Raw genomic sequence first — 25789 nt, 5'->3', positions numbered from 1 at the left:
CACAGGCAGTGCAGGAGCGTGTTCACCATGAAGCGAGATTTGGAAGCACTGAAACGAAAAGCTGAATCCAATTTAACCGACGATGCTGCTGCAACATGTTCAGCGAGCAAGAGACAAGCCAGAAGGGCATCTTCGGAATCACGCATCTATGAACCGGATTGTATATTCTGTGCAAAGACCAAGTGGTGCAAGGGAACGTCATCCCGTGAAAAGTTGAGCAAGGCTGTTGATCTGAGAGCAGATGAAACACTGCGAAACAGCGCCGTGCGTAAATGTGACACGAAAATCATGGCTGCCACAAGTAGAGACATTGTGGCAGCTGAAGCACGATACCATTTCTCTTGCTACAGAAGTTACACGAGACCAAGCACTAAAGATGCACATGACAGAAACACGGCCGCCACAAACGAATCTGACTACACTGAAGAAGAAGCATACAATGAGTTGCTAGTATACATCTGGAACCATATAATCCCGAATAAGGAAATTGTTAGGATGACAACGCTGGTAGAGCACCTACAATCGATAATGACATCAAGAGGGTTGCATGGGATAAGAACTGCTACAAGAAAAAACCTCGCACGGAAACTGGAAACTGATCTTGGAAATAGCGTTCACATCTTTCAAGACAACAGTGGAAAACTGATTGTCGTACCTGATAATGCAACACTACAAGATGCTGTCAAAGAAATACAAACACTTAAACAACAACTGAGCATTTGGAAAGGGAAATCATCAAACATGTCCAAAGTCATTGATCAGACATCGACACACATCAGATCGATGATAAGGAAGGATAACAAACCAACTCCATGGCCCTATCATCCAGCCGACGTCGACAATGACTCTTTCGTCGTTCCCGTCTATCTCCAGCGCTTTATGCTTGGCCTCTTGACTGGAGATCCAGAAAACGAGCTTCCATCAAACAGGGTCATCATGCTGATGCAATCTTTCAGCCAGGACATGATCTATGCAGTGAGCTGTGGACAACAAAAGCCTCCGAAACACATGTTGCTCCCATATGCAGTTAAGACTCTCACAGGGAACGTAGAACTAATTCGCACATTGAACCATCTTGGACATGCAATATCCTACACTCAACTGGAGGAAAATGACACTGCACTATGTCTTCAAAAACTTGCAGCAAACTTAAATGAGCAAACAGTCCTACCAAGCAGCATCCAGCCGTATGTATTCACAAACTTGGCATGGGATAACATTGATAGACTGGAAGAGACGCTGACCGGGAAAGGAACAACACATCGAGTCAATGGCATTGCAGTGCAGGCCAAAATGTATGGACCACACCTTCCAAAGGAGCCACTTCCAAAGATCGAGAAGCTCAAGCAAAGAACAGTCTGCATAACAGAAGAAACACTGCCTGTCTACATTGCAGGTGAACGTGTTGGGCCTCATCCACTACAAACATTATCAACAGCTGCAGCGGAAAACAAGATGGCTATGGAAGTTGCTCAAATCAAGAATCTTCTTTGGGTCATTGCCCATCAGGTGGACCCAGTAACACAAAAAACACCAAGTTGGACAGGATTCAACATCACCGTCAGGGCATCTATCAGCGTCTCTCAGGATATTGTTAGATATATGCCTACAATAAATGCACCAGCTACAGAGATGTCCACAGTCGCAGAAATCTTGAAGCAGTCTGAAAGCGTCCGACAGATCCTACACTTGCAGGACATCGTCGTCGTCATGGATTGTAGAACTGTATGGAGAAAGATCATGTACATATGTGTAACAAATATGGTGTACGCTGAATTGATAACTCGTGTACTTTATGGTATGATGTCTATAAATATATGTTGCTTAAATAGAAAGTACATTGTTTTCCTTTGGTTTACTTTATGTATAGCTGGTAATATAAGAGAACCATACAACACTACAAGACTAAAAACGTTTGCATGAATATGATGTAAATTATCTCGCCAAGTTAGGGTACATCAGGATACATACATATACATGGAGTAGGTTAATCATCACATGCATCATACGTCTGTGGTATATTCAAGAACACCACATACAGTTTGGTCATAATGCCTTCATATTTTTAGAATTAGACATTTCTGACACCAATTTCAGTACTTTTTGGCCTATATATGGCTGACATCCCAATATTATATATACTATTTTTAGACCAATAATGGTATACAAACTATATACATGCTGTCGGTCAAAAATCGTAAAATGTAAATCAATATATCATAAGAGCGGAAAGATATACATTTATGGATTTTAGGTCATGGTTACAGCAACTACTGTATATTGGATTTTCTCATCTTTATCAAGGTGTATGAGATTTAAGGCCCAAATTTGACTTTAATCATACTGTGTGTTTCTCAAATTCAAAAATTCATTTAATATCCGCCAAACTGAATTTTTGCCTAATTTTGTTTTCATTGGGGATTTTGTGATAAATTTTTGAGGGTTGGCGGAAATAATTATGTTTTAATGATCATAAAGAGGTTACTATATATCACACAGGCACTTTCTATACATCATGTGAAAGATAATTCAATTACCTTTCACCTGGTATACAACACTAACTGATACATATAAGAGATATTATTTGAAAGCCCCAAAACGAACCCTACCCCCTAAATCTTAGGCGGAAAAATTACCGAAAGCGTTATTGGGGTGGTCTGACAAATGTGATGATAACACAGATACGGCTAAGAGTTTCACACTGCTATCACATTTTTTTCAGCACTAGGGTCCCTGGCCTTGCCAAAAATAACTGTTAGCCATCCTCCCTCTGATTGAGCATAATGTCGAAAATTTGAGGGTCTGGCTCATAGCCTATGAAGTCTATATAATCTAGAGACTCTCTATTGAGAGCACATGAACCAAAATCGAATTGCCTGGTTATTGTTACTTACCAAACTCATCCAAGTTTTGTCACAAGTCGTCCACAACTTTTTGAAATATCATGCTACATATCGTTTTTGGATCTATCACTTAATGGTGAAGAATCAATTGTAAACTAGAACGGCACTCGGTAGACTGCATACCTCCGCCAGGCTGAACAGTTTGTTTTGTATCCCACCGATAGACCGGATCTGGATTCTGACCTGGACCAAAATCTAATCGGCTTGTTCTTGTCACCTAACCAACTCGTCCACCAAGTTTATTCATAACTCGTCCATAACTTTTTTTAATATCATGTTGAGAGCTTTTGAATATGAATATCATATCGCTTTTGACCTGATCTATCAATGGCGAATAATCACTTAAAAATAAATAATTTTCGTATCCGAATACATATTCAGATCTTCACCAAAATCGAATGGAATCGTCCTTGTCAGACACCGAACCTCTCCACCAGGATTTGTGCAAATACGTCCACAACTTTTTGAGATATCCTGCTATATATCGTTTTTGGCCCTGTCTCCCAATGGTGAAGATCACTTTAAAAATTCTACTAGCCGAATCCGGATCTTCACCAAAGTCTTCTCATTTCGTTCTTGTCACATACACTACCTCTCTGCCAAATTTTGTCAGAATCCGTCCACAACTTTGAGATATCCTGTTCACAGACAAACAAGAAATATGTTGTGCATAGCATGATACTTGCGAAATCCCGAAGATAAGTTGTTGACCTTTGACCTATATTGACCTTTTGGCCTATGTTGACCTCAAATAATTGGTCGTTGAATTCAGTAATCTGATATGCAAATGCTCTTCAAATTACACGTCAATCGGATGAAAATTGAGGGTTTTATAAATTCCACCGAAGTTGTTGACCTTTGGCCTATGTTGTCCTTTTGACCTCAAAATCAATGGGCTTCTTATGACCAACTCTACCATACCAGTTGGTGAAGTTTTGTAAAGATGGGTTTAAAATTGTGACGTATAGGCGATCGACATACAAACAAACAGACAGACAGAATAACGCACAAGACCAACCAATATACTTGAAAAATCTTCGATTTTCGCAAGTAACGAACAGACAGGGGTGAAAACAACCTCTATCCCACCTTCAGTGGTGGAGATGACAACAACAAAAAGTGGACAAGGTGTCAAAAAGTTAGTTTGCCAAACCTTTGCTGATAAACTTCAAGGCGTCGCTAAAAACTCATAGCCGTGATTGTCCTGCATTCGGCCCATCTTTTACAAACTCATGACCCAAGGGGTTTCCACACTTTCCACAGGTGATCTGCAAGGCATCATGGGAGCACAGTTTCTGGGTCACCAATGCAACTGGTCCAGGCCGATTTGATCCATGCTGCGAAACCTCCATCAAAAACTCATGTGCAATTAATTAATAAAAGAACACAGGTGCATGTAGGTGTGCAGTTTTCTGACTAAGAACATTTTTGTTTTGTTTAACGAGAAAATGTAATAGTGGATCATCACAAAAGACCACAGGCCGAATGGAATTGGATAAAGTTTGGTAATTAAACATTCCAGTTAGTCATGTCAAATTCCATTACCTTAAACACGTCCGGCCTTCCCACCCGCCTTTCCTCCCGCCGGGCCAGGCTATCAGCATGGACGGTGCTGCTGAAAGATGGCCAGGGAGAAGAGTGCTCATATTTAGCGGTACTTGGGAACAGCTCGTAATCACATTTGCTGCAAACGTAGGTTCCTACAAGAGACACAGGGGTATTTAATGGGGCAAAAGTAGCAAATACGTGTAGATTGATATTTTAAAACCCCCCAAAAAAGTGTTTCCTCATCAATCTGTTACTTCCTCGAATCAAATGGAAGTAAACATTTTGCCACATATGTAAAAGCCACATGGGATGTCATTGGTGTCTCCACTCAAAAGCACACGTTTCTATCTGAACACTCGCTGGATACTCAAAAAACGGTTTCATAATTATAGTCGGGTACATGGATTTATTCAATACTACCTGAAGTACCGGCATTGCCGGAGGGGAATGGGGTGCAGGAGGGGGAGGGGGAGGGGAGAAGAAAGGAGTGGGGGGAGTGGAAGGGAGAGGTGAGGTGAGAGTGAGGGGAGGGGGAGGCAAGGGCAGGTGAGGGGAATGGAAGGGGGAGGGGAGGGGAAAGATATACTGCATATTCATATTTTTGGTGGGGGTGGGGGTTGTTTGGCAGGCCCCCTCCGTTTTGGAAGGAAGAAAAAGGAAGAAAAATTTACCTGTGTGAAGAGTGCTTTAACCTCAGTGTTGCCCAGGTTTAAAAAAAAGGAAATTGTAATACCATCTGCCACCATCACCAGGTGGCGCTACACGGTATACATTTACATCGAGAATTGACGCACCTCTCCCGGTCCCCCACAGCCTCGAATGAGGCCGGGGCCACATAGCCTATGTTACCCCCAGACAAATTTGTATTTGTACCCCGAGTAAAGTATATAAGCGTTTATTGCTGGAGCACCTGGCGTTGCTCAAGCAAAAAAGAAACATTTGAAATGAGAGCAAATATAAAGGAAAAGCAATTAAATCAAAATCAAAATCCATCACAAATGTCAAATCATCATATTACCTTTTCGTTGAATATATGCTGGTGAATGTGCCGTTGATCATGTTTCTGAGTTAAGTTTGATGACGTTCAGGAAGAAGAAGAAGACTCACCACCAACTTCGACCGCTTCCGGAATTGTTTGATTGAATCCGATTTGTCTGATGTCATTAATCATAAAGCCTTAGCACTAAAGAGCGATTTTTTTTATCCCCAAAAAGAATCGACCTTTTTTTCAAATATTTGAAAAGAAATTGTTGCCTAAAACACTCCCTGGCACTCAATGACAACCCCCTGAAAGTTTGACGAAGATCCGTTTAGCCATCTCTGAGAAAAATGGTGACACACAGACACATACGGCTTTCTTATAGTATTGTGTGTCCCTGGGGTCAAGACCCCAAGAGGACGAATGACCAAAACGAGCTTTAACTCTGAGGCGTATTCCGAACCTTGGCGGGATTCTCTTTGGCGTGCGTGGGAAGGCCCGAGCCTTATCTCATCGGGGACACACAGGGTTAATCCGAACCCACAAACAAAGAAACAAGACAAGAAAGGAAAGTCACAAATAATGATTTAATGAAAATAAATGCAAAGACAATAAAAATGTATGTGAGGTAAAAACGATTTCCTAACTTGAGACGTCTCGACTCACTCGTATACACACAAGGGGAAAACGAAAGTAAAAATAAATGATATTTCGTTTATTGCCAGCTGGCACTTAGCTTTGCGTCCCCAAATGGCTGGTAGGGCTTGCTGGTCATCGAACCAGTCACCGCGTGGGAAGCGCACAAGATGGCGCGGCACCATGCCCATAGCCAGCCGCCGACGTGAGGCAAGCAGGCAGGATCCCTCTGTTTCGCTCGCAACCCCGCCTTCTCCGCAGAGCACCACTGTCAACAATACCCCCTCCTCCGATGTTGCAAAAACTCCACAACGCTCCAAAGGTTCTCTGCACAAGCACGCACGAGAGGAGCGACCATCCACCATGAAACAAAGACCAGAAAAGCCTGAGACAAATATGGCGAGACACGGCTTTTTCCTTTCAGCTCTCGAATGTTCGACCGCTGAGGTCAGGTCACACTCTCTCCAATCAGAGCGCTACTCAATCATCCCATCACGCCTCCATTAATCATGAAGGCCAGGGCGTGGCTTCCTCGTTACAAGTTGCCGGGGGCGTAGTCTAGTCGTCGTTCGGGAATGTTCAGATGACGTCGGCGGTCGTGAGGCGGGATTTACGCGCTGATTGGCAAGTGTTGTTTCTGTCGACCCTGAGAGCGCATGAGTCCATTTATTACCCTCGCCTGAGGAGCAGGTATTGCATTTGAATCCGTTTGTTTGTCCGCACAGAATAAATATGATTTACTCAGCAAACCGTTGGTCCGATTGACACGAAACGTTACCATCGGCGCAACTCCACCTGTATAATTTTTTTAATGATATGACATCATAGGTCACGTGGTTCGGCCACCATCTTGGAAAAACCCAAAAACTTTGCACCTCTATATCTCTGAAAACGCTGAATATAAAAAATTGAGACATGCCTCATTGTAAGGAACTCTCCATGGGGAATAAAATATGTTAATGACGATGTCATAGGTGCCTCCATTATGACATCATAATTCGACAAGTACAAAAACTTCAACCGATCAAGATGAAATTTCTTGAGCATAATTTAGGAATAAATTAGTTTAGAAAAAAAAAGATGACATCGGTCACGTGGTTCGGCCGCCATATTTGTTTCAACCCAAAAGCCTTAAAAACCACCGATACATCTGGCGAGGGTTTGCAACCTGATTGGCTCTTTCTTGTTATAGTTGTTTTACTGCCTTTTTAATTGTAATAAAGAGAGAGGGAAGATTACAGGAGGCAAGCACGTACAGGGGAATTTAACCTTACAGACCCTATAGTTTATTAGCACAAACCACCCTCCATATGGCAATATGTATTCGATCTTGTTCTATACAAATTCCCTACTTATTTATATTGAGGTGGGCTTCTTCTTCGCATCACACGGTCCATACTAAAACTTACACATTCCTAACTTTCCTATGAGATTCATCATCTACCCCCACAAACGTAACAGTATAGATTGCTGTTTCAACCAGACTCGGTGCCATTATGGTTGGAGTGTCCACTCTGAGTCTGGGAGGTGATTGGTTAAAACCCAGGCCAAGTCATACCAAAAACTATAAAAATGCAATGTGCTGCTTCCTTGCTTGGTGCTGAGCATTTAATAAGGATAGCGCACAGCCAAACAACCATAGGTTGGCAATCATTGTGTGGGCTTGATGGGTTTAATGGCCTCCTGCATTGAAGTTCCTTGCAAGGGAACTCATTATTAATTGATTAATTTATTATTATTACCAAACGTACCCGGCATTGCCGGGTATTGCAGAGTCACTTGTGATGGGAATATTAAGAGAAGATGGGGAGAGGAGAGAGGGAGGAGAGGAGAGAGGGGGGAGAGGAGAGAATGAGGGAGGGTGGGGCAAGATAATGAGAGAGGGAGGATGAGAGAATGAGGGAGGTGGAGAGAGAATGAGGGAGGGGGGGAAGAGAAGGAGGGAAGGGGGGAAGAGAGGGAGGAAGGGGGGAGAGAAGGGAGGAGGGGAGAGAAAGGAGGGGGTAGGGGAGAGGAGGTAGGGATGGGGAGTGGAGGAGGGAGAGAGAATAGGTGAGGGAGAAGGGGAGACGGAGGGGAAAGGGGAAAGGGGAAAATAAATGGGTGGGGAGCGAGGCCTCACTACATGTCGCTATAATGCACACTCCGGGAGGGAGGAGTGGTGCGAGGAGGGGAGTGGGAGTGAGGGAGGGGTGGTGGAGGGAGGGAAAGGGGTGGGGGAGAGAGGGAAAGGGGTGGGGGCCTCAGGCATAGTGATATAGAAAATTTTCACCAAAACCTCCATTTAGACAACTCTATTCATTAAAAATGCCATGGCCTAGCAACTATCCAAGACCAATCCAAGACCATCAGTCTGTCTACAGGCCATATTTTTTATACATTAATAAATCAAAAACTACAAATCTCACAAACACAAGACTTACTTTATTCTTCTCTGGGCACCCTGGTCTTTCCAAATATCCACACGTATCCCCAGGACCAACGCAGGAAACCCATCTCACAATGGTCTAAACCCAGCTCATGTTCCCCGTTAGTGAGTGAACAATCTCAATAGGCCAAAACAAAATGGCGGCTTAATAACCCAGTGATGTCACAGTGGGCAGACCAAGATGGTGGACCACCATTTTTATAAGGCTTTTTAAATGATTTTTTGTTGCGCTTATGTTGGTAAAACATCCCAGCTTCGAGTTTTTACAACTTCACTCTCATTCTGGTTTTCAACTTATTTGGTTAAAAAGTCTCTCTTCATCACGTCACAAAATTAATTTGCTGTATCTATCGTTCTCCCATACGGTGACAATTATACTGACCTCAACCATCTGAATACCTCTGTTGAATCTCTGCTTACAACATTTTCCATCCTATAAAATCATTGGTGCTTGGTGGTCAATATTTATAATTCCACTTGGCTTCTTCATTCATCTCAGACTCACTAACTTGGACAAGAAGCCAAGGCATTCACAGTTACAAATGACCTTTCTCAGCTTGTCACATGCCCAACTAATCCCGGATTGTCCCAATCACTCCAACACAACTCATTTCTCATTTCCAGGTCTATGCTTTAGTCATAAGTTTCTGGACCAATGCCTTTTGGCTACTCCCATCATAGTCTTGGGAGGAATCTCATCGAGGAGAAAGAAACTCTGAATCTAAATCCGCCGGGCAGATGGGGCTCATTAGCCTTGGTAGATGGAACTCATTAGCCTTGGTAGACAGCACATATAGGAGAAGGAAACTCTGAATCCAAATCCGCTACTGCCTTGCCATTCAGGTTTTTGAAACCAAAGGTTAACGGTTTAATGGGGTAAAGGCAGCAATCCTTTTTTTAAAGGTGGCCTTTGCATTCGTTAACCCATGGGCCACCCTTGGGCAAGGTGGGCGTACTGCCCTATTTTAGTCTCCCGATCAGGGTTAGGTGAAGCCATGGGAGCAGGTGGTGGATGGCCATCCAGGCAGCCGACACATATTGCCAGTAATTGCTGCATGGCATTAATGCTGGGCAGAGGATTATCTTATGGAGAACAATGGATAGGATCACCTGTCCAGTATAGATACTGCCTGGAAGAAGGCAATGGCAAAAAAAATATCATCATGATCAGAAATTGAGATAAAGCTGTGGTGCAGGATGATGAATCCCTCGGGTTTGAAAGCACCCAAATGGCTCCGGGCGAAGAGAAAAGTGCTTTGATGAGCAAGACTGGCCGCTACGATGGGGCTGGATCAAACCTACAAGGAAATCCAGTCACTGAGGTCGCCAGAACTGAAAGTTGAACTCAGCTTCTCAAGCGTTCACAAAATTCGAACATGGAATGCAAAATTCGAACATGTCAATGAATCAGGGAAAGTTTGATGTTGTAAAGAGGGAGATTGAGAGGACAATAACTGAAATTTAATTGACTGGTTTGGGCCAGTTTCAATCTGACGAATACGATGTATTATTTTCTGTTCAGGAAACCTGTAAAATAAATGGATCCGTGATTTGCGATATTAAGATGGCAGTGTCAGCGCCGTCTTAAGAGCATTGTAGGCCCTGGGCAAAGCATTTTCCATGCACATGAGTGAAAGCCAGTTCAAACGCTGCTGCCGCATTGTGCTGCGAAGCTGATTCTTTGTAAGCTTCAATCTTGAAAATGAACGTTCCCCTGTACAATTGGTCACCATCATGCACATGAACACGCTGAGTGAAATTTCAACATTGGGAAACACAGACTTCAAGTTGTCCGAAATTATTTTTCTGTACAACGCAGGGAGAGTCTCACAATTTTCATCAAGGACCATATAGTGCTTGAGTTGCTGGCATTCATTTAGAAGGTCACCATAATCAAGGTCTTTGTGATACACATTAGCCAAGTGTTCACACTTTTTGTTTAACTTATCAGAACGAATCGTTTTCAATTGACTGAAGAGGGAAAACTGATTTCCAATCCATGAATAAGCATCTGCACGTTTTGTCAGGTCAGAGTTCAGAGAGTCCAGAACAGGAAGGAATGTTTCCACCCTGAACTTTTCACTTTTGTTTCGAAGTATCTCTTCTTCTGATCCGTCATATGTAGTATGACGTACACTTCACTTTCGCACCCGTTTCTTCACATCGCTGTAATCCGAATCTGGACACCTACTCCTGGCCTTCAGATCATATTCACTAAATTTGTCTCTAATTTCCTGAAGATACGTTTTCAGGGACTCAAGAAGATTCATGGCAACAAGTAAGTCCACATCGTTTGACTGCAGGACCTTACTTGTTTTGCTCACTCTTTTGAGAATGTCGTTCCAAAGAAGTCAGAAAAATCGTTTCCAGGTTCTCCATTTTCTCGCTCAATCCTTCTGCCTCTCGCCTTGTGTTCACTTCCTGGTCAGTGTCAGCTGATACCGAATCCAGTGCATGTTTAATTTTCTCGAAACCTCTATGCAGAGCATGGACAGCATCAAAATGTGACGACCATCTCGTGTCAGACAGACGCTTGACCACAATATGATCTTTTCCTAAAGATGATGCCAAAACATTCCATCGATGTGTAGAAGCCAAGAAAAAGGAATACAGACGCTGAACAAAGTCAAATAATTTTACAATCTGTAGACAACACTGCCGCTTTTACTCCCACTAAGTTCAGGCTGTGTCCAGCACAGGGGACATAGATGATGAACTCATTCAGTTGACGGATCCGTGCCTGTAATCCAGTATAGCGTCCAGACATATTTGAGGCATTGTCATACGACTGACCACGGCAGTTTGATAGCGGAATTTTGTTCCCATTCAGGAAATCCACAAGTGTCTGCTAGATTATTTGCTCCATGAGAAAAGATGGGGATGAACTTGATGAAACGCTGCACAGGCTCACATCCTCGAATGTACCTGACGGTAAATGTCAGTTGATCAATGTGTGAGATGTCTGGAGTGGAATCCACACTTATTGAATAATACTTTGACTCATTTCTTCCAGCATAGCACAAAGAACATGTTGACCCATTAATTCAATAAATTCCTCACAAATGTTTGCCGATATATACGATTGGTTCCCCTTTCCAGCATTTCCATGCAGTTTGAGATGCTCTTCCAAAAAAGGGTCAAATTCACTCAACAGCTCTAGAATACCTAAAAAGTTTCCATTTTTTGCCGACCCAATAGTTTGATTCTCTCCATGAAATGTCAAACCTCTGGAGGCAAGAAAGTGAATGACAGAAACCACACGTGTCAACACTTTATGCCAGTACTCCTGCTCTGAGCGCTGATGTTTCATTAATAAAGAATCTACACATCCAGTTTCTTTATGCCGAATCAAATATGCCATCATGCACGTGCGATGTTCTTTTCCATTTTCATGTTCTACAATAAGATTGCTGTGTTTCCAGTCATTGAATCCTGATGTAGCAAAGGGCGATTCGTTCTTGGACAATAGGCGACATCCAAAGCAGTGCAAAGAACCTTGGGATGGTGAATAGAGTAGCCATTCGCGTTTTACACACTCGCCATTCCGCAGTTCACGTGTGAACACATTCTTTGATAAATGCCTTGTCTGAGTTCTCCCTCCTCAGGCCGGATCCGGTCCGGATTATTTGTAGATAATTAGACTCTTCAACTCAACTTCAAGAAGTGCATGATGTCATTCAACAAATGGCAATCGGGATGCACAGTGAAACTTGTTTCGTATTTTACACAGTGAATAAATGAGTGGAAATCTTAATGAAATAAGGTTGATGCATATTATACCATTTGCATATAAAATGAAATGTAATCTGCTGCAGTCTTATTTCGTAACTTAATCCCAGGCCTTTCCAGCAAGAGGTCGAGTAATTATCCACTCTGCCAAGAAATTCTGAGGCTATTGCCCAGAAACAACTTGCTTTCGTCTCCTGGAAAGCAAATCCAACGGAAGGAAATCTCATTTCCTTTCACAAAGCCCGAAACAAGTGTGTGTCCACCCTCAGGAGAGCCAGGAAACAATATCTCTCCGTTCTCAGGACCGAACTCTCTTATCTGTCTCCCTCTTCCAAATCCTGGTGGCGTCTGGTCAAATCTGTTTCTGGTGTTTGTTCCCCCTCCATCCCCTCCCTCACCTCAAATGGCCACACGGCTGACTCCGCACGTGAAAAAGATGAATGCCTCAACTCTGTGTTTGCCTCTAAATCTTGTGTCCCAAACCCATCCCTCTCTGTACCCACCGTACCCAGTCGTACCCAGCTGCTCCTGGACTCTGTGTCCTTTCCTGCTGACAAGGTGGAAAAGTTTCTGTCAACCCTCGACTCGGATTCTGCAACTGGACCTGACGGCATCAGCCCACGGGTCCTAAAATCCTGTTCTTCCGCTCTTTCACTCCCTCTCTCTGTTCTCTTCACCCTCTCTTTTGCTCAAGGTCATCTTCCATCTGCTTGGAAATCTGCCAACATCACCGCTTTGCACAAAAAAGGTGCAAAAACAGATCCCAGCAACTACAGACCAATCAGCCTTCTCCCAATTATCAGCAAAGTCATGGAATCCATCATTGCTTCAGATATGAAATCTTTCCTCTTCTCCAATGGCTTGATCTCTGATCATCAATTTGGTTTCAGACCTGGACACTCTACTCTGGACATGCTGCTTCTGCTTTCTCAACAATGGATGGAGGTCCTCAATGCCAAACATGAAATTAGAGCAGTCTCCCTTGACATATCACGTGCCTTCGATACGGTCTGGCACCCCGCTCTGCTCACCAAACTCTCCTCTTTTGGTATCCATGGAAATCTCCACGCATGGCTGGCGGACTTCCTCTCTAGTCGTAGTCAATGTGTGGCCCTGAATGGGTTTCTCTCATCTCCTCTTCCTGTTCAGGCTGGAGTTCCACAAGGCAGTGTTCTGGGCCCTGTGCTTTTTCTGGTCTTCATCAATGATCTCTCTGACTCTCTTGAAAATCCTCTGTATCTCTTTGCTGATGACTCTACTCTCTGTCGCTCCATTCTTCATCCCTCAGATCGGCAGACTGCAGCCTCCTCACTCTCTGCAGACCTGGACAAAATCACAGACTGGGCAAACAAGTGGAACATGTCTTTCAATCCTGACAAATCTCACACTCTTACGATGTCTCTCCGAAAAGACCGACTGGACAACCCTCCCATCCACTTTCTGAATAATCCTCTCCAAGAAGTTCTGTCACTCAAGCTTTTGGGTCTCACTATCTGCCATGATCTTTCCTGGGAAAACCACATTTCAAATCTGGCCTCCAAAGCCAGTCACCGACTGGGCATCCTCCGTCGTGCGAAGTCCTTCCTTGGCACACCTGAGCTCCTCACCACATACAAGGCTTTCATCCGCAGCTCAATGGAATACTGCTCTCCCCTCTGAGCTGGTGCTCCTGCCTCACACCTAGCTCGTCTTCACGCTGTTGAAACCAAAGCATTCAGAATCATTGGAATCTCCCACGATGAAGCTAACTCCAAGGGCCTCTCACTCACTCACCGCAGGCAGGTTGGTGGTCTTTCCGTCTTCTACCGACTCCTCTCTGGCCTTGCCCCCCCAGCTCTCTCTGGGCTCTGTCCCGCAAATATTCCTACAGGTCGCACAAGATCTGCCTGAACCCTCTTATGGTCAAACTGCCAAAATCAAGACTCTCTGCTCACCTTCACTCCTTCATTCCTTCATTCCTCTTTTCTCCCACCTCTGGAACAAACTCCCTCACTCTCTTCAATCCCACTCCACCCTCCAGGTCTTTAAAACAGCTGTTCACCACCATCTCTTATCTTCCCCCATCCAAAACCTTGATCTTTTCTACCCCCGCTAATTTCACCCCAATTCCACTTTTTTGAAATACCAGCTTCTGTCCTGGAGGTCCTTGGTGTCGTTGTGTTTTATACTTCTCCTTTCCCCCCCCCACCCCCCTTCCCACGCCTCCTCCCCCCAAGCCCTCTCCCTTCCACACATCTCCCTGCTCTCAAATGTTGTGTTTGTGTGCTTCCCCTTCTCTCCCCATCTTGTTTTCCGCTCCCTCTTTTTATATATTTTGTCTGTCTGGTTGATTTGTTTGTGAAGTAAATGTTAGCTCTTTCACGAGCCTCGATTCAGTATACAAGAAAAGAAAAAAAAAAAAATCTCTCATGAACAATATGGCAGCATGGTGCCCCCAAAATCGTGGGGCCCCTGGGCAACTGCCCAGTGTGCCCATGCCTTAAGATGGCCCTCGGTAGTGTCAGTACTGGTATACAACCCAGTCATTGATAGGTTAATATCAGTGAGGTTAAAAGAACATCCAGTGAACACCACCATCATAGGTGCCAGTGAACACCACCATCATTAATATATATGCTCCAACTCCTGCAGCAGATGAAGAAAATGTCGGAGTTTTATGAAGAGTTGTTGTGGTTGTTGTTGTTGTTGTTGTTGTTGTTGTTGTCGTCGTCGTATAGCCCCGCACAGTTCTCTCGAACAACCCCGTGGAATGGAGACAGCTGATCGTTCTCCCAGGAGTGCCCCAAAGATCCGCCACAGGATGGTGTACCCCACTGTCCCACTCTTCCCACTCTTCCCACTCCTTGTCCCACTCCTTGTCCCACTCTTCTTGTGCAAACTGCTCCAGTTCCCCCAGATTTGAAGGGTGCCTTCTCCCCACTGCTGTTTTCAGATCTCCCCACAGGGGTTCAATGGGATTTAGATCTGGACTCATTGCTGGGCACTTCAGAACAGTCCAGTGTTTTGTCTTGAACCATTCCTGGGTGTTTTCACCCTTCACAAAGTCAGGGCCACAACAGAGGTAGAAGATGGAGAAGTACTGTGCAATATGCCAACACACTGCCAGGTACAGCCCGTGGGACAGATCATGAACTCCTTGTGGCAAAACCACAAGTCAAACAGAGAAAGGTGAAAAACAAATGTACAACTACTTGCTCAAATGTGAACAAAACGTGTGCGCACAACACGAGACTTTTGAAATTATGTAATCCATTCCAGAATGCTTTTTGTGCATGAACAGAGATCCCAGCAACCTTGCGTGTTTGGGCCGAAGTAAAGTATATTAGGTGTCCGGGATGAGGATCGTTACTTGAAATAGCTCATAAAGCTCGAAAATAAGTCAAAAATGCTTGGAAAACTGCCTTCATACAACGAAATACTTGAAAAACGTTCTCAGCTCGCTGGATAGGCAGCGGCTTGTACTGTAAACTCCCGACCAAATGGGCCGGTGCAAGACCCAAGTGGACGGGAGTGTGCTACACAAACCCCCAGTGGATTACTTCCCGTGAATCGACTGTGTATCTCGTTGGGGTGCTTCTAAACACCGACGGGAAGGACATATCTGGAGCTTGTGAATTTACAGGGTAAGTTTACAATGATGATATTGTTACGTGGAAGGTAAGTATAGTATGGTCCGTGTGTTTTGAGTAGGTTAGACTGCCATGTCACAGGGATGATGCTGGGATCACACGAGTGATGCTGAGGAGGCAGTGTATGTAATATATAGACATGGTGGTAGTCAGAATAATTTCCCCCGCCACCAAAGGTGGATGGAGGTTATGTTTTCACCCTTGTCTGTCTGTCTATGTTTGTTTGTGAACAAGATAGTCGTGGCCAAAAATATCGGCACCATTGCACTTTTTTCAAATCACTCGCAATTTTCTCGAAAAACAAGTTGAAATTGACTGAAGTATTTGGTCTCCACAATTCTTTATTTCACTGTTAATGTTACAGAACCTTTGTTTATGATTCTGAACTTAAAATATCCTTTTAAATCAGAAAATAAAAAGAAATGGCATTGACAGAATTATTGACACCCGAGACTTAAATCTTGTCTTTGGACAAAATAACTGCAGTCAAGCGCTTCCTATAGCCATGAATGAGCTTCCTACACCTCTCTACTGGCAGTTTGTCCCACTATTCTTGTGCAAACTGCTCCAGTTCCCCCAGATTTGAAGGGTGCCTTCTCCCCACCGCTGTTTTCAGATCTCCCCACAGGGGTTCAATGGCATTTAGATCTGGACTCATTGCTGGGCACTTCAGAACAGTCCAGTGTTTTGTCTTGAACCATTCCTGGGTGCTTTTTGAAGTGTATTTGGGGTCACTGTCCTGCTGCAAGGCCCATGACCTTCGATGGAGACCCAACTTTCTGACACTGGGTTGAACATTGCACTCCAAAATGCCTTTGTAATCTCCTGATTTCATGATGCCATGCATACATTCAAGGCACCCAGTGCCAGAGGCAGCACAGCAACCCCAAAACATCACTGAACCTCCTCCATGTTTGACTGTAGGGAAGGTGTTCTTTCCTTTGAAGGCTTCATTTTGTTTGCTGTAAACATAGAGATGATGTGCTTTACCCAAAAGCTCTAATTTGGTCTCATTTGTCCACAGGACATTCTCCCACAAGGATTTTGGCTTGTTCAGGTATGTTTTGGAAAACTCTAGTCGAGCTTTCTTATGTCTCTCTCTCAGCAGTGGGGTCCTCCTGGGTCTCCTACCATATAACCCCCTTTCATTGAGTTGGCAACAGATGGTGCGAGTTGAAACTGTTGTACCTTGTGTCTGAAGGTCAGCTTGAATCTGTTTTGCAGTTGATTGAGGTGCTTTCTCCAACATTCGAGCAATCCTTTGCTGTAATCTTCGATCAAGTTTTCTCTTGCGGCCACATCCAGGGAGTTTGGCTACAGTGCCATGGACCTGAAACGTCCTGATAACTTTGCGTACTGTGGACACAGGAACATCAAGATCTCTGGAGATGGACTTGTATCCTTGAGATTGTCCATGCTTGGCTAAAATCCTGTGTCTGACCGCCTCAGACAAATCTCTGGTTTTCTTTCTTTTCTCCATGCCCACTGTGGTACACACAGTGACACAAAACAGCAGAATGACTCCTTTTCTCCATTTAAACTGGTTGAATGAGTGATTTTTATATTGCAAGGACCTGCAACTCACCACAGGTGAGTTCAATTCCACAGTAAAGGAGAATCACCTGCTTGAAATCCAATTATTCCTAATGACTTCTAAAAGGTGCCAATAATATTGTCCAGGCCATTTTAGGATTTCTGGAAATCTCGCAAGATTGTGAAAGAAAACATCTGTCATTATTTACTTTTAACAATGCGTATAAAGCAAGTCGTATAAAGCATTGGGGCCTGGCGAAGCGTGCGGGCGGACGGAGGGCTTCCTCGCGCCGGAGCTTGGAGCCGCGTGTGGACGGTGGACAAGACGACGGACAGATACCACATTTCCCCACACGAGGTTTTGGACAACTGCTGGGCTCTTGGAAGCCGAAGGCCGCATTGAAGGCTTGGATATATCGTTGTCGATAATCGTTGTCGACCCAGATGGAATTAAAGGAAGATGGAAAAGATATATGGAAATGCTGTTGAATACAGAGAATGAATGGGATGGCAACATAGAGAGATACCCAGTTTTAGGACCGGCAGAGAAGATAACTGAGAAGGAAGTTGAGGAAGCGATAAAAGCATTGAAGAGTGGAAAAGCGGGAGGGCCGACGGGAGTTGTGGGAGATATGTTGAAGGCAGCAGGAAGTTGGGGTGTGAAGAGAATGACAGAGATCTGTAATCTGGTGGTGAAAGAAGGCCGCATTCCAGTGGATTGGGAACTGAGTACCCTCGTCCCTCTATACAAGGGGAAAGGTGACCCTCTGGAGTGTGGCTCGTACCGAGCGATAAAGTTATTGGAGCATGGAATGAATGTATTGGAAAGGGTGTTGGAGAGGAGGATAAGGAAGAAAGTGAAGATCGACGAAATGCAGTTTGGATTTATGCCAGGAAGAGGAACGACAGATGCGCTTTTCATTGTGAGGCAGTTGCAGGAGAAGTACATGGAGAAGCGGAAGAAGTTGTTTTTTGGGTTTGTTGATCTGGAGAAAGCATTCGATAGGGTTCCACGCAAAGTATTGACATGGGCATTGAGGAAGTTAGGAGTGGAGGAATGGTTGATCAGAGTAGTGATGGCAATGTACAAAAGAGCGCGCACAGCTGCAAGGACGAAGGACGGGAACAGTGGTGAGTTTGAGGTGAAGGTGGGAGTGCATCAGGGGTCGGTACTAAGTCCACTACTATTTGTAGCTGTGATGGAGGTGCTGGCTCAGAACGTAAAGGAGGGTTTACCGTGGGAGTTGTTGTATGCAGATGATCTGGTGTTGATTGCGGAAAGTATGGATGGACTGAAGGAAAAGATGAACACGTGGAAGGAATGTATGGAGACAAAAGGTCTGAAGGTGAATATCAGAAAGACGAAGGTGATGGCAAGTGGTAAAGCATGTGGTGAGGTGGAAAGAACTGGGAAGTGGCCGTGTGCTGTGTGCAGGAAGGGTGTCGGAGTGAACTCCATTCAATGTACAATGTGCGCTGAGTGGGTTCATCAAAAATGTAGTGGTCTGAGAGGGTCATTTACCAGTGTGGCAGCTACATTCAAATGTAAGGTGTGCACAGAGGGAGCTGCAGATGGAGGAAATGTTGAGTTGGATCTTGGAGACGGCGTGAAGCTGGAAGGTGTGAAAACATTTTGCTACCTCGGAGACATGCTGAATGGAGAAGGTGGATCAGACTCGGCAACGGTTGCTCGAGTGAGATGTGCATGGAAGAAGTTTCGGGAACTGAGTGGCGTGCTGATGAGGAGGAGAGTGTCACTGAAGCGGAAGGGAAAGGTGTATGCTGCATGTGTGAGAAGTGTTATGATTTATGGGAGCGAGACATGGGTAATGAACGTAGAACAGCAATGAAGGCTGGAAATGCGAATGGTTCGATGGATGTGCAGAGTATCGCTGAGAGAGAGGAAGACAAATGATGAATTGCGAAAGATGATGGGAATATTGCCTGTGATTGATGCTGTGAAGAGGAACAGGTTGAGATGGTTTGGTCATGTGTTGAGGAAGGATGAAAGTGACTGGTTGAGAAGAGTGATGGAAATTAATGTAGAAGGAAGTAGAGGACGGGGAAGACCGAGAAAGACTTGGCTAAAGATGGTGGAAGAAGAAATGCGGGCAAGGGGGTTAACAAGGAGAGATGCAGAAAACAGGGCAAAATGGAGAAGATTGTCATGGGGACCGCAAGGCTAACCCCCGCTCTAGCAGGGAAAATGGCCTTAAAATGCATGTTGTTGTTGTTGTTGTTGTTGTGCAAGCTCAGATTTACGAATTTTTTCAGCTTTTTTGTTTTGTTTCACTGCAAAAAAAAGAAATACATATGTGGATCCCAAAATATTTTTTCATTTCAACAATTTTCTGGAAGAAATGGTGCATTATTTGAAGAAAAAAAAGAGTGCAAAGGTGCCACGACTGTATCTCAAAAAGTTGTGGACGGATTCAGACGAAATTTGGCAGAGAGGTCGCGTATGTGACGAGGACTAAATAATTAGATTTTGGTGAAGATCCAGATTCGAATTCGGCTAGTAAATTTTTTAAATTAATTCTTCACCATTGGGAAATAGGGCTAAAAGCAACATATAGCAGGATATCTCAAAAAGTTGTGGACGGATGATTTTGTGATTCTGTATTGTGATTTTCTGGTCTACTCCAGGATACAAAACGTAAACTGTTCACCTGGTGGAGGTATGCTCTCTACTGAGCGCCGTTCTAGTTTTGTATGTGTAAATACCTCGTTTGTAGATGGAGCTAGGTGAGGATGACAGAGGACCACGTGTCACATGTGTGCTCCCAGGCCATCACAATCTGTCTGGCCAGTTCGTCTCAACCACGGCAGAGTAATGCGCGGTACGGCACAGAAGAGGACTCCACCGAGGATGAAGAAGAGAATTGAAACCAGGAGGAAGAGGATTCCTTGTGTGGAAGAAGGACGAGCAAGTGACTCATGAAGTTGTTTGTGGTGCAGGACATTGACATTGTGGTTTCCTCAAAAGAAGCTTGCGATTGACCCAAGCTGGTATATCACCCTGCCTTTGGAGAGGGGAACGAGCCACCTCACTTGGCAGAGGAAGAACAAGGGCCTGGAGAGAAGACGGATAGCAGACAAAGGGGTCTTGTTTGAAAAAGACAAAAGGGACCACAAGGCCTGGTGGATGGGTTGATCGTCACTGGTCTTCCTCGTGCACTTGACATTCCTTTCATATAGCAGAAAATCTGTATTTTTGTAACGACCCATGTGGAAGTTTCCGTACTTTCGTCGTCAGAAAAGCATGCCGGAATTATAGAGAATTGAGGTGTTATTCAGATATGCTGATTCGTTTCTTCACCAATATCATCCGGATGGGGTGCAAAGCTAATGCATTACGACTACGACTATATTAATTACTCCCATGGTAGTTTTTATGAGGTATTTTGCAGACGTTATCTGGGTACAAATGCTTGCAAGCACATTACAGTGATCAAATGTCCTCCACGCAGGGGAACGTGTGTATATTCCGGTAAATACAGAAATATCGTCCATTGTTGGATTTTCCCATCGCCGTTCCCTCCTATGAACTTCACGGAAAATATCGAAGTGCCATCTTTACATTGTAGGAAGCAAAGACGCGATTCTGCTGCAAGATATACAAAACAAAACCTGATAATGTCTGTTGGTCGCGGTGAAGCTTGTGACCACATCGATACGAGACCAATAAATATTGTTGTGGTTTTGGAAATAAAGGCAACCCTCCTTTTAGTTAGTTGCACCACAACATGTAGCCTCGCTTTAGCCAGTTATTTCTTATTAAATGTTAAGTATAGTCTCCTTCCCAGTGTTAGTATGCGTTGAGGCAGGTAAGTAAGGGTAGGCCTCATTGGGCCTGGAATGCCATGTGCTGGGCCTAGGACAAGTCGAGAAGGCCCGAGGGAGGAGTCGGAGGGCGTGGCTGGTAAGCGGCAAACAGCCAATGGGAGCTAAAGGAGTGTGGCCAACAACGGCAGCCAATGGGAGCTAAAGGGGAGTGGCCAGCAGCAAGCGGCCAATGAGAACTAAGGGGAGTAACTGATGGGGGGCTATCACGACACGTGACCCCCGGCGGCCAGTGGAGGCCCGTGGAACATTCTAGTGGGGCTCCGGGGGGGATATAAGACCCACCCCGGACCACCGAAAAAGCTCTCTGCGTTCTGCCCCCGCTCTCTGCTGCCCCGTTCTCCCTGGCTCTGCTCTCTCTCTTTTGCCCTCGCTCTCTTGGGAAACGCTCTCGCAGGACGATCTTTCTCGTGGCCCTATACTCCGGCAATCTCATTGCCTGGACTCCCTGCATGTGCGCTTTTGCCTCGCCGACTTCGGGACACGCTGCGGAGATTCCCTTACGTGCACGGCTGAAGCCGACATCCCTGCCGCGAACATCACCAAGGGGAAACACCCAACGAGCCGTCCGGGGCGAGCTGCACCAAGCGGCCGCGCTTTGAGCACGTCCTCTTCTTCCTCCCTTTCCCAGAGTGAGTCCAAGGGCCCTTGTCTGGGGAACGTAAGTAAGAATGGTTAGGTTTCTCTCCCGTGTCTCTTTTCTCTGACCATTGTACAATTGTTAATAAACCTGTGTTGTTTCCAACTTGGCCGTTTACGTCTTTTCACCATTGGCCTCGCATTGCACGAGATAAAACCGCTCGATCGGGTTCCTAGTAATTAACGGCACGAGTTACGTGACACGCAAACCGCTCGGGCGTATCAAACCAGCATGAATCGTGTGAGGTCCAGCCCCCATCCTCGCAGCGGCGTGTGTATTGAAGGTACTCGGGTAATTGACCGGAAACCCTTCCACACGCTCGCTGCGGGTTTGGCGGCTGGAATTGCTCAGCAATCCACCCCCACGAGTGCAAAGTGGGTAGCGGCCTCGTGGACTCGAAGCTCGAGCGGGAGAAGGGCTTAATCCCCCCTCAGTACATCGACGAGCTCGAGATCCGCAACAATATTAACAAGGAACTTTGACACAGGAGGCCATTTGGTCCATAACGCCTGTGCTGCACCACCATTAAATAAACCCGTCGAGATTACGGGCAACCCCTCCAGTATATGACACACGAGTTTAAAGGAGTTGTGAATGCTCTGGTTTTGCATCCCGAGCAAGTGTGATTCCCGTAAACCACTCCAGAACGTGGAGCACGACACCCCCAGATAAAGTGTGGGGGGGGGGGGGGGCAGCGGTTTGTTTTTGTGGGAGCTCTACTGGAACCTTCTGATAAATTTAGGTTATTGGTCACAAGTGAAGATAAGTGCTACACAGAGGCCTCTCCACGTCTGGGAACCAGGTACATGATTTCCTGAGTTGATTAGATCGGATTGTTCCGACATGATCTCCTGAGTTGATTAGACCTGAGTTGATCCAAAATTCAGAATTCCCATGTTTTCCCAGAAAATTCCCATGTTAATGTGTATAGAGCCCTGGTGTTGGGCTAGCGGCTCGGGTGCTGGCTTAGGATCCTAGGATCCTGGGTTCGAATCCCGGTCGATCGCTGAATTAACGCCAGGGGGGTTAACTCAGCCTGTCATCCTTCCGAGGTCGGCAAATCGAGTACCAGTTCACTGGTAATTCCCTGTTTGTCGTTAAAGGCTACAAAAAGGGTTGGCGGCAGGAAGGGCATCCGGCCGTAAAACATTGCTTCAAAAAGGGGACCGAAAAACAACAACAACCACGGTCCCCGAAAAAGGCCAACCCCCGCTTTGCGGGGAAAAATGGCCTCTAAAGGTGGTTATTATATATTATTAATGTGTATAGAGCCGCTTAATAAATCATCCCATGGCATGAATTAAAATTACAAAATAAACTAGAAGGGCACTCGGTAAAGCGCATACCTCTGCCAGAAGGTAGTTTACATTTTGTATCCCACTGTTAGGTCATGTCTGGATTTGGTTCCGTTGCGGGACCACAAGATAAATTATTATACTACATTTTTGCATCTATTGCTAAAAGTGAAGTGTGTGTGTGTGTGTGTGTGTGTGTGTGTGTGTGTGTGTGTGTGTGTGTGTGTGTGTGTGTGTGTGTGTGTGTGTGTGTGTGTGTGTGTGTGAGAGAGCGAGAAAGATTTCCACTGCTGCTGTTCACTTGTACAAACAGCAAATGGCGCGAACTCAACACCTCTCATCCATGGACATTTCTTGCATTTCCTATTTCCTCGAGAACAATTTGCATTTAGGAATAGCATATGGTTTACCATTTTGAAATTGCCACTCTTTCATGCAAATGCTGAAAGTTATGTTGAAAAGACAATTTGAATCACAGATTTAGTAGTATCGGTTGGTAGTATCGGCAGATTAAAAGGTTAGTAGCATCGGCAGATTCGAATATGATAATTATTTAATTTTTAAGTGATTCTTCACCATTGAGAGATAGGGCTAAAACCAACATTTAGCAGGATATCTCAAAAAGTACATAGCAGGATAACACAAGGGGCACATAGTTCTTATTTTCAATGGGTAATCCTAGTAATGACAGGATGGCGATATGTACAGCCACACCGAGAAAAAATATTCACCGGCTATTGTTCACAAGTAACCCAATTGAAAATGTTCTTGGACTTGAAGTACATCCGTTTGCCCACAGTGGAACTATTCTCTGTTGTGTTTCAGCGGCTGAAGTGACGTTTCCAATATCCATTATTAAAACGAAATCCGAAACAGACGGTCCTGACCTATTCAAGGCACAAAACAAGCTCTTTTCCTTTAACACTTTTTCCCCCCACACTCAGTCAAGTGTACTACGCAAACACCCTGCACAGGTACACTACCTCCGCATCATCTCGTCAGACTCTACCCCAAACTTTGAAGTAAAATCTGAAAGAAAAGAGAAATCTTTAGCAATCTAGGATTGTAACCAGTGGTGTCGTGCAATTTCTGAGGTGCAGGACCCCTGCAAAGAAATGTCATTCATCATTGCCACATCTAACGTCACAAGTTTTAACATGACCCCATCCATTTGAGTCCCAAAATTTGAGTCAAGAGTCTGTTCGTTTGCTTTTCCATCGACACGTTGTGCAGTGATGTGAGCTTTCGACTGTGCGTTCCAAAATGGTCGTTCTCTGACATTTTAAACGTGCGCTCCGGTTGGATCCATTCTAAGGCACTTGGTACAAACCCCATTAATTCAGAGGGCCCAATCCCTCGGACAAGAAGAATGATAAGCTATAAATTCCTGCACACGCGTTACACCTGCGTTTTGCACCTTTGCAGCATATCCAAGGGCATGCCTCCTTTTTCCTCTTCCACACGTCTGCACAGGGATGTGTTCATGTGTTGTACGTCTTTACAAAACGATGTTATTCCGATGCAATCTTTGAAATGCAGTGCATTGTGGGATATCTTAATGCAACATTGCACGTATATATATTTTATTTTAAAAAACAATTATTTAATTGGAGGTATTTAAATTGGTTACAACACATTAATTTGCTTTCAAAACTTTTCCTCTAAACTTCTTAAAATACACACCAACATAGCCAAATAGGGTATTTTTTAATATTCATGAATACGCAAAATAGCATTGAAGAAGTGGGTAAATAAATCTTCTTTATCGGCCACAATTATTCCCACGTTCTTGTGGCCAGGGGAAGTTTTTTGGCCCAAGTCTTTCACGAACAAGCTGGGCAGGCCTGGCACTCGACTAATAGTTAGGGCAGGAATTGGTAATTTGTTCCTCTGGCGCCGGCGATAGCTCACCTACTCTTCATGAAGGACACCGTGGGATCTTCAACGTCCACCAACTGATGCCAGGAGACGGGACGCCCAGTTTAACTACATCCGAGGATGTGCCAAACTAGAGGCCACCCTACCAGCCCTAAGTAGGTAAATAAATAAAGTTAACACATTTTAAGTTGAAAATAAATAAATAAATAATTTTCATGGTGGATCTTTAAATGTTGCGGAGATAAGCTCCGCCTCAGATGGATTTCGGTGCCGGAGCGGCGCTGCAGTGCACTCCGGAGGCACTACACCCCTAATTGCAACTGATCATTGTAAAGCTCTTGGCGTTTGGACAAAATTCAGAGATTTTAGTCAGTTATTACCGAATTGATGCCAAAATTAACTTTTTAGGTCGGGGTTCCATTTTGACCCTGGTCGAGTTATACAAAAGGCAAAACGTACGTGCTGAAGTACGTGTTGTATGAAAAGTTGAAGTATGAAAAGCAGTACGTGCTGCTTCCTTGCTTGATGCTCAGCATGTAGAGGATAGAGCACAGACAAGCAACCATCGGTTGGCTTCTATGAGGAAGAGGAAATTAATCCTGACTTGTCCAACAGTGGAGAGAAAAGTGATGTGATGTCATAAAAGATGGCATCACTTGTATCCAGAGTGCTCTGGGAAATGTTATCTCTTCCCCTGAGCTCAGTGGCTCTGTTTGTCTGAAGTAGAGTCCGGTTTTGTCTTGTGCAT

The 25789-nt window shown here is 44.7% G+C and overlaps 2 protein-coding genes across 2 annotated transcripts in view; one reads left to right on the top strand and one right to left on the bottom strand.

The window, feature by feature from the left end:
- RPP21 (ribonuclease P subunit p21) overlaps positions 1 to 1825 on the top strand; it is a 43754-nt gene extending 41929 nt beyond the window's left edge. Inside the window, exon 6 of the mRNA XM_068104943.2 lies at positions 1 to 1825. This exon is cut by the window's left edge and continues 285 nt beyond it. The gene's annotated coding sequence lies outside the window, so the exon portion shown is untranslated.
- The window catches only part of MSRB1 (methionine sulfoxide reductase B1), a gene marked incomplete at its 5' end in the record, with an annotated part of 34237 nt that extends 29634 nt beyond the window's left edge, over positions 1 to 4603 (bottom strand). Inside the window, 2 exons of the mRNA XM_078769312.1 lie at positions 4057 to 4171; positions 4449 to 4603. Coding sequence (XP_078625438.1) covers positions 4057 to 4171; positions 4449 to 4603 — 270 coding nt within the window. The remainder of the gene's footprint in view (positions 1 to 4056; positions 4172 to 4448) is intronic.
- Between the last annotated feature and the right edge of the window lie 21186 nt (positions 4604 to 25789).

The sequence above is a fragment of the Myxine glutinosa genome, unplaced genomic scaffold (assembly GCF_964187855.1).
Source record: "Myxine glutinosa unplaced genomic scaffold, kmMyxGlut1.1 SCAFFOLD_2052, whole genome shotgun sequence".
Lineage (NCBI taxonomy): Eukaryota > Metazoa > Chordata > Myxini > Myxiniformes > Myxinidae > Myxine > Myxine glutinosa.
The sequence above is the reverse complement of the archived record's forward strand: the minus strand, read 5'-3'. Positions and strand labels throughout refer to the sequence as shown.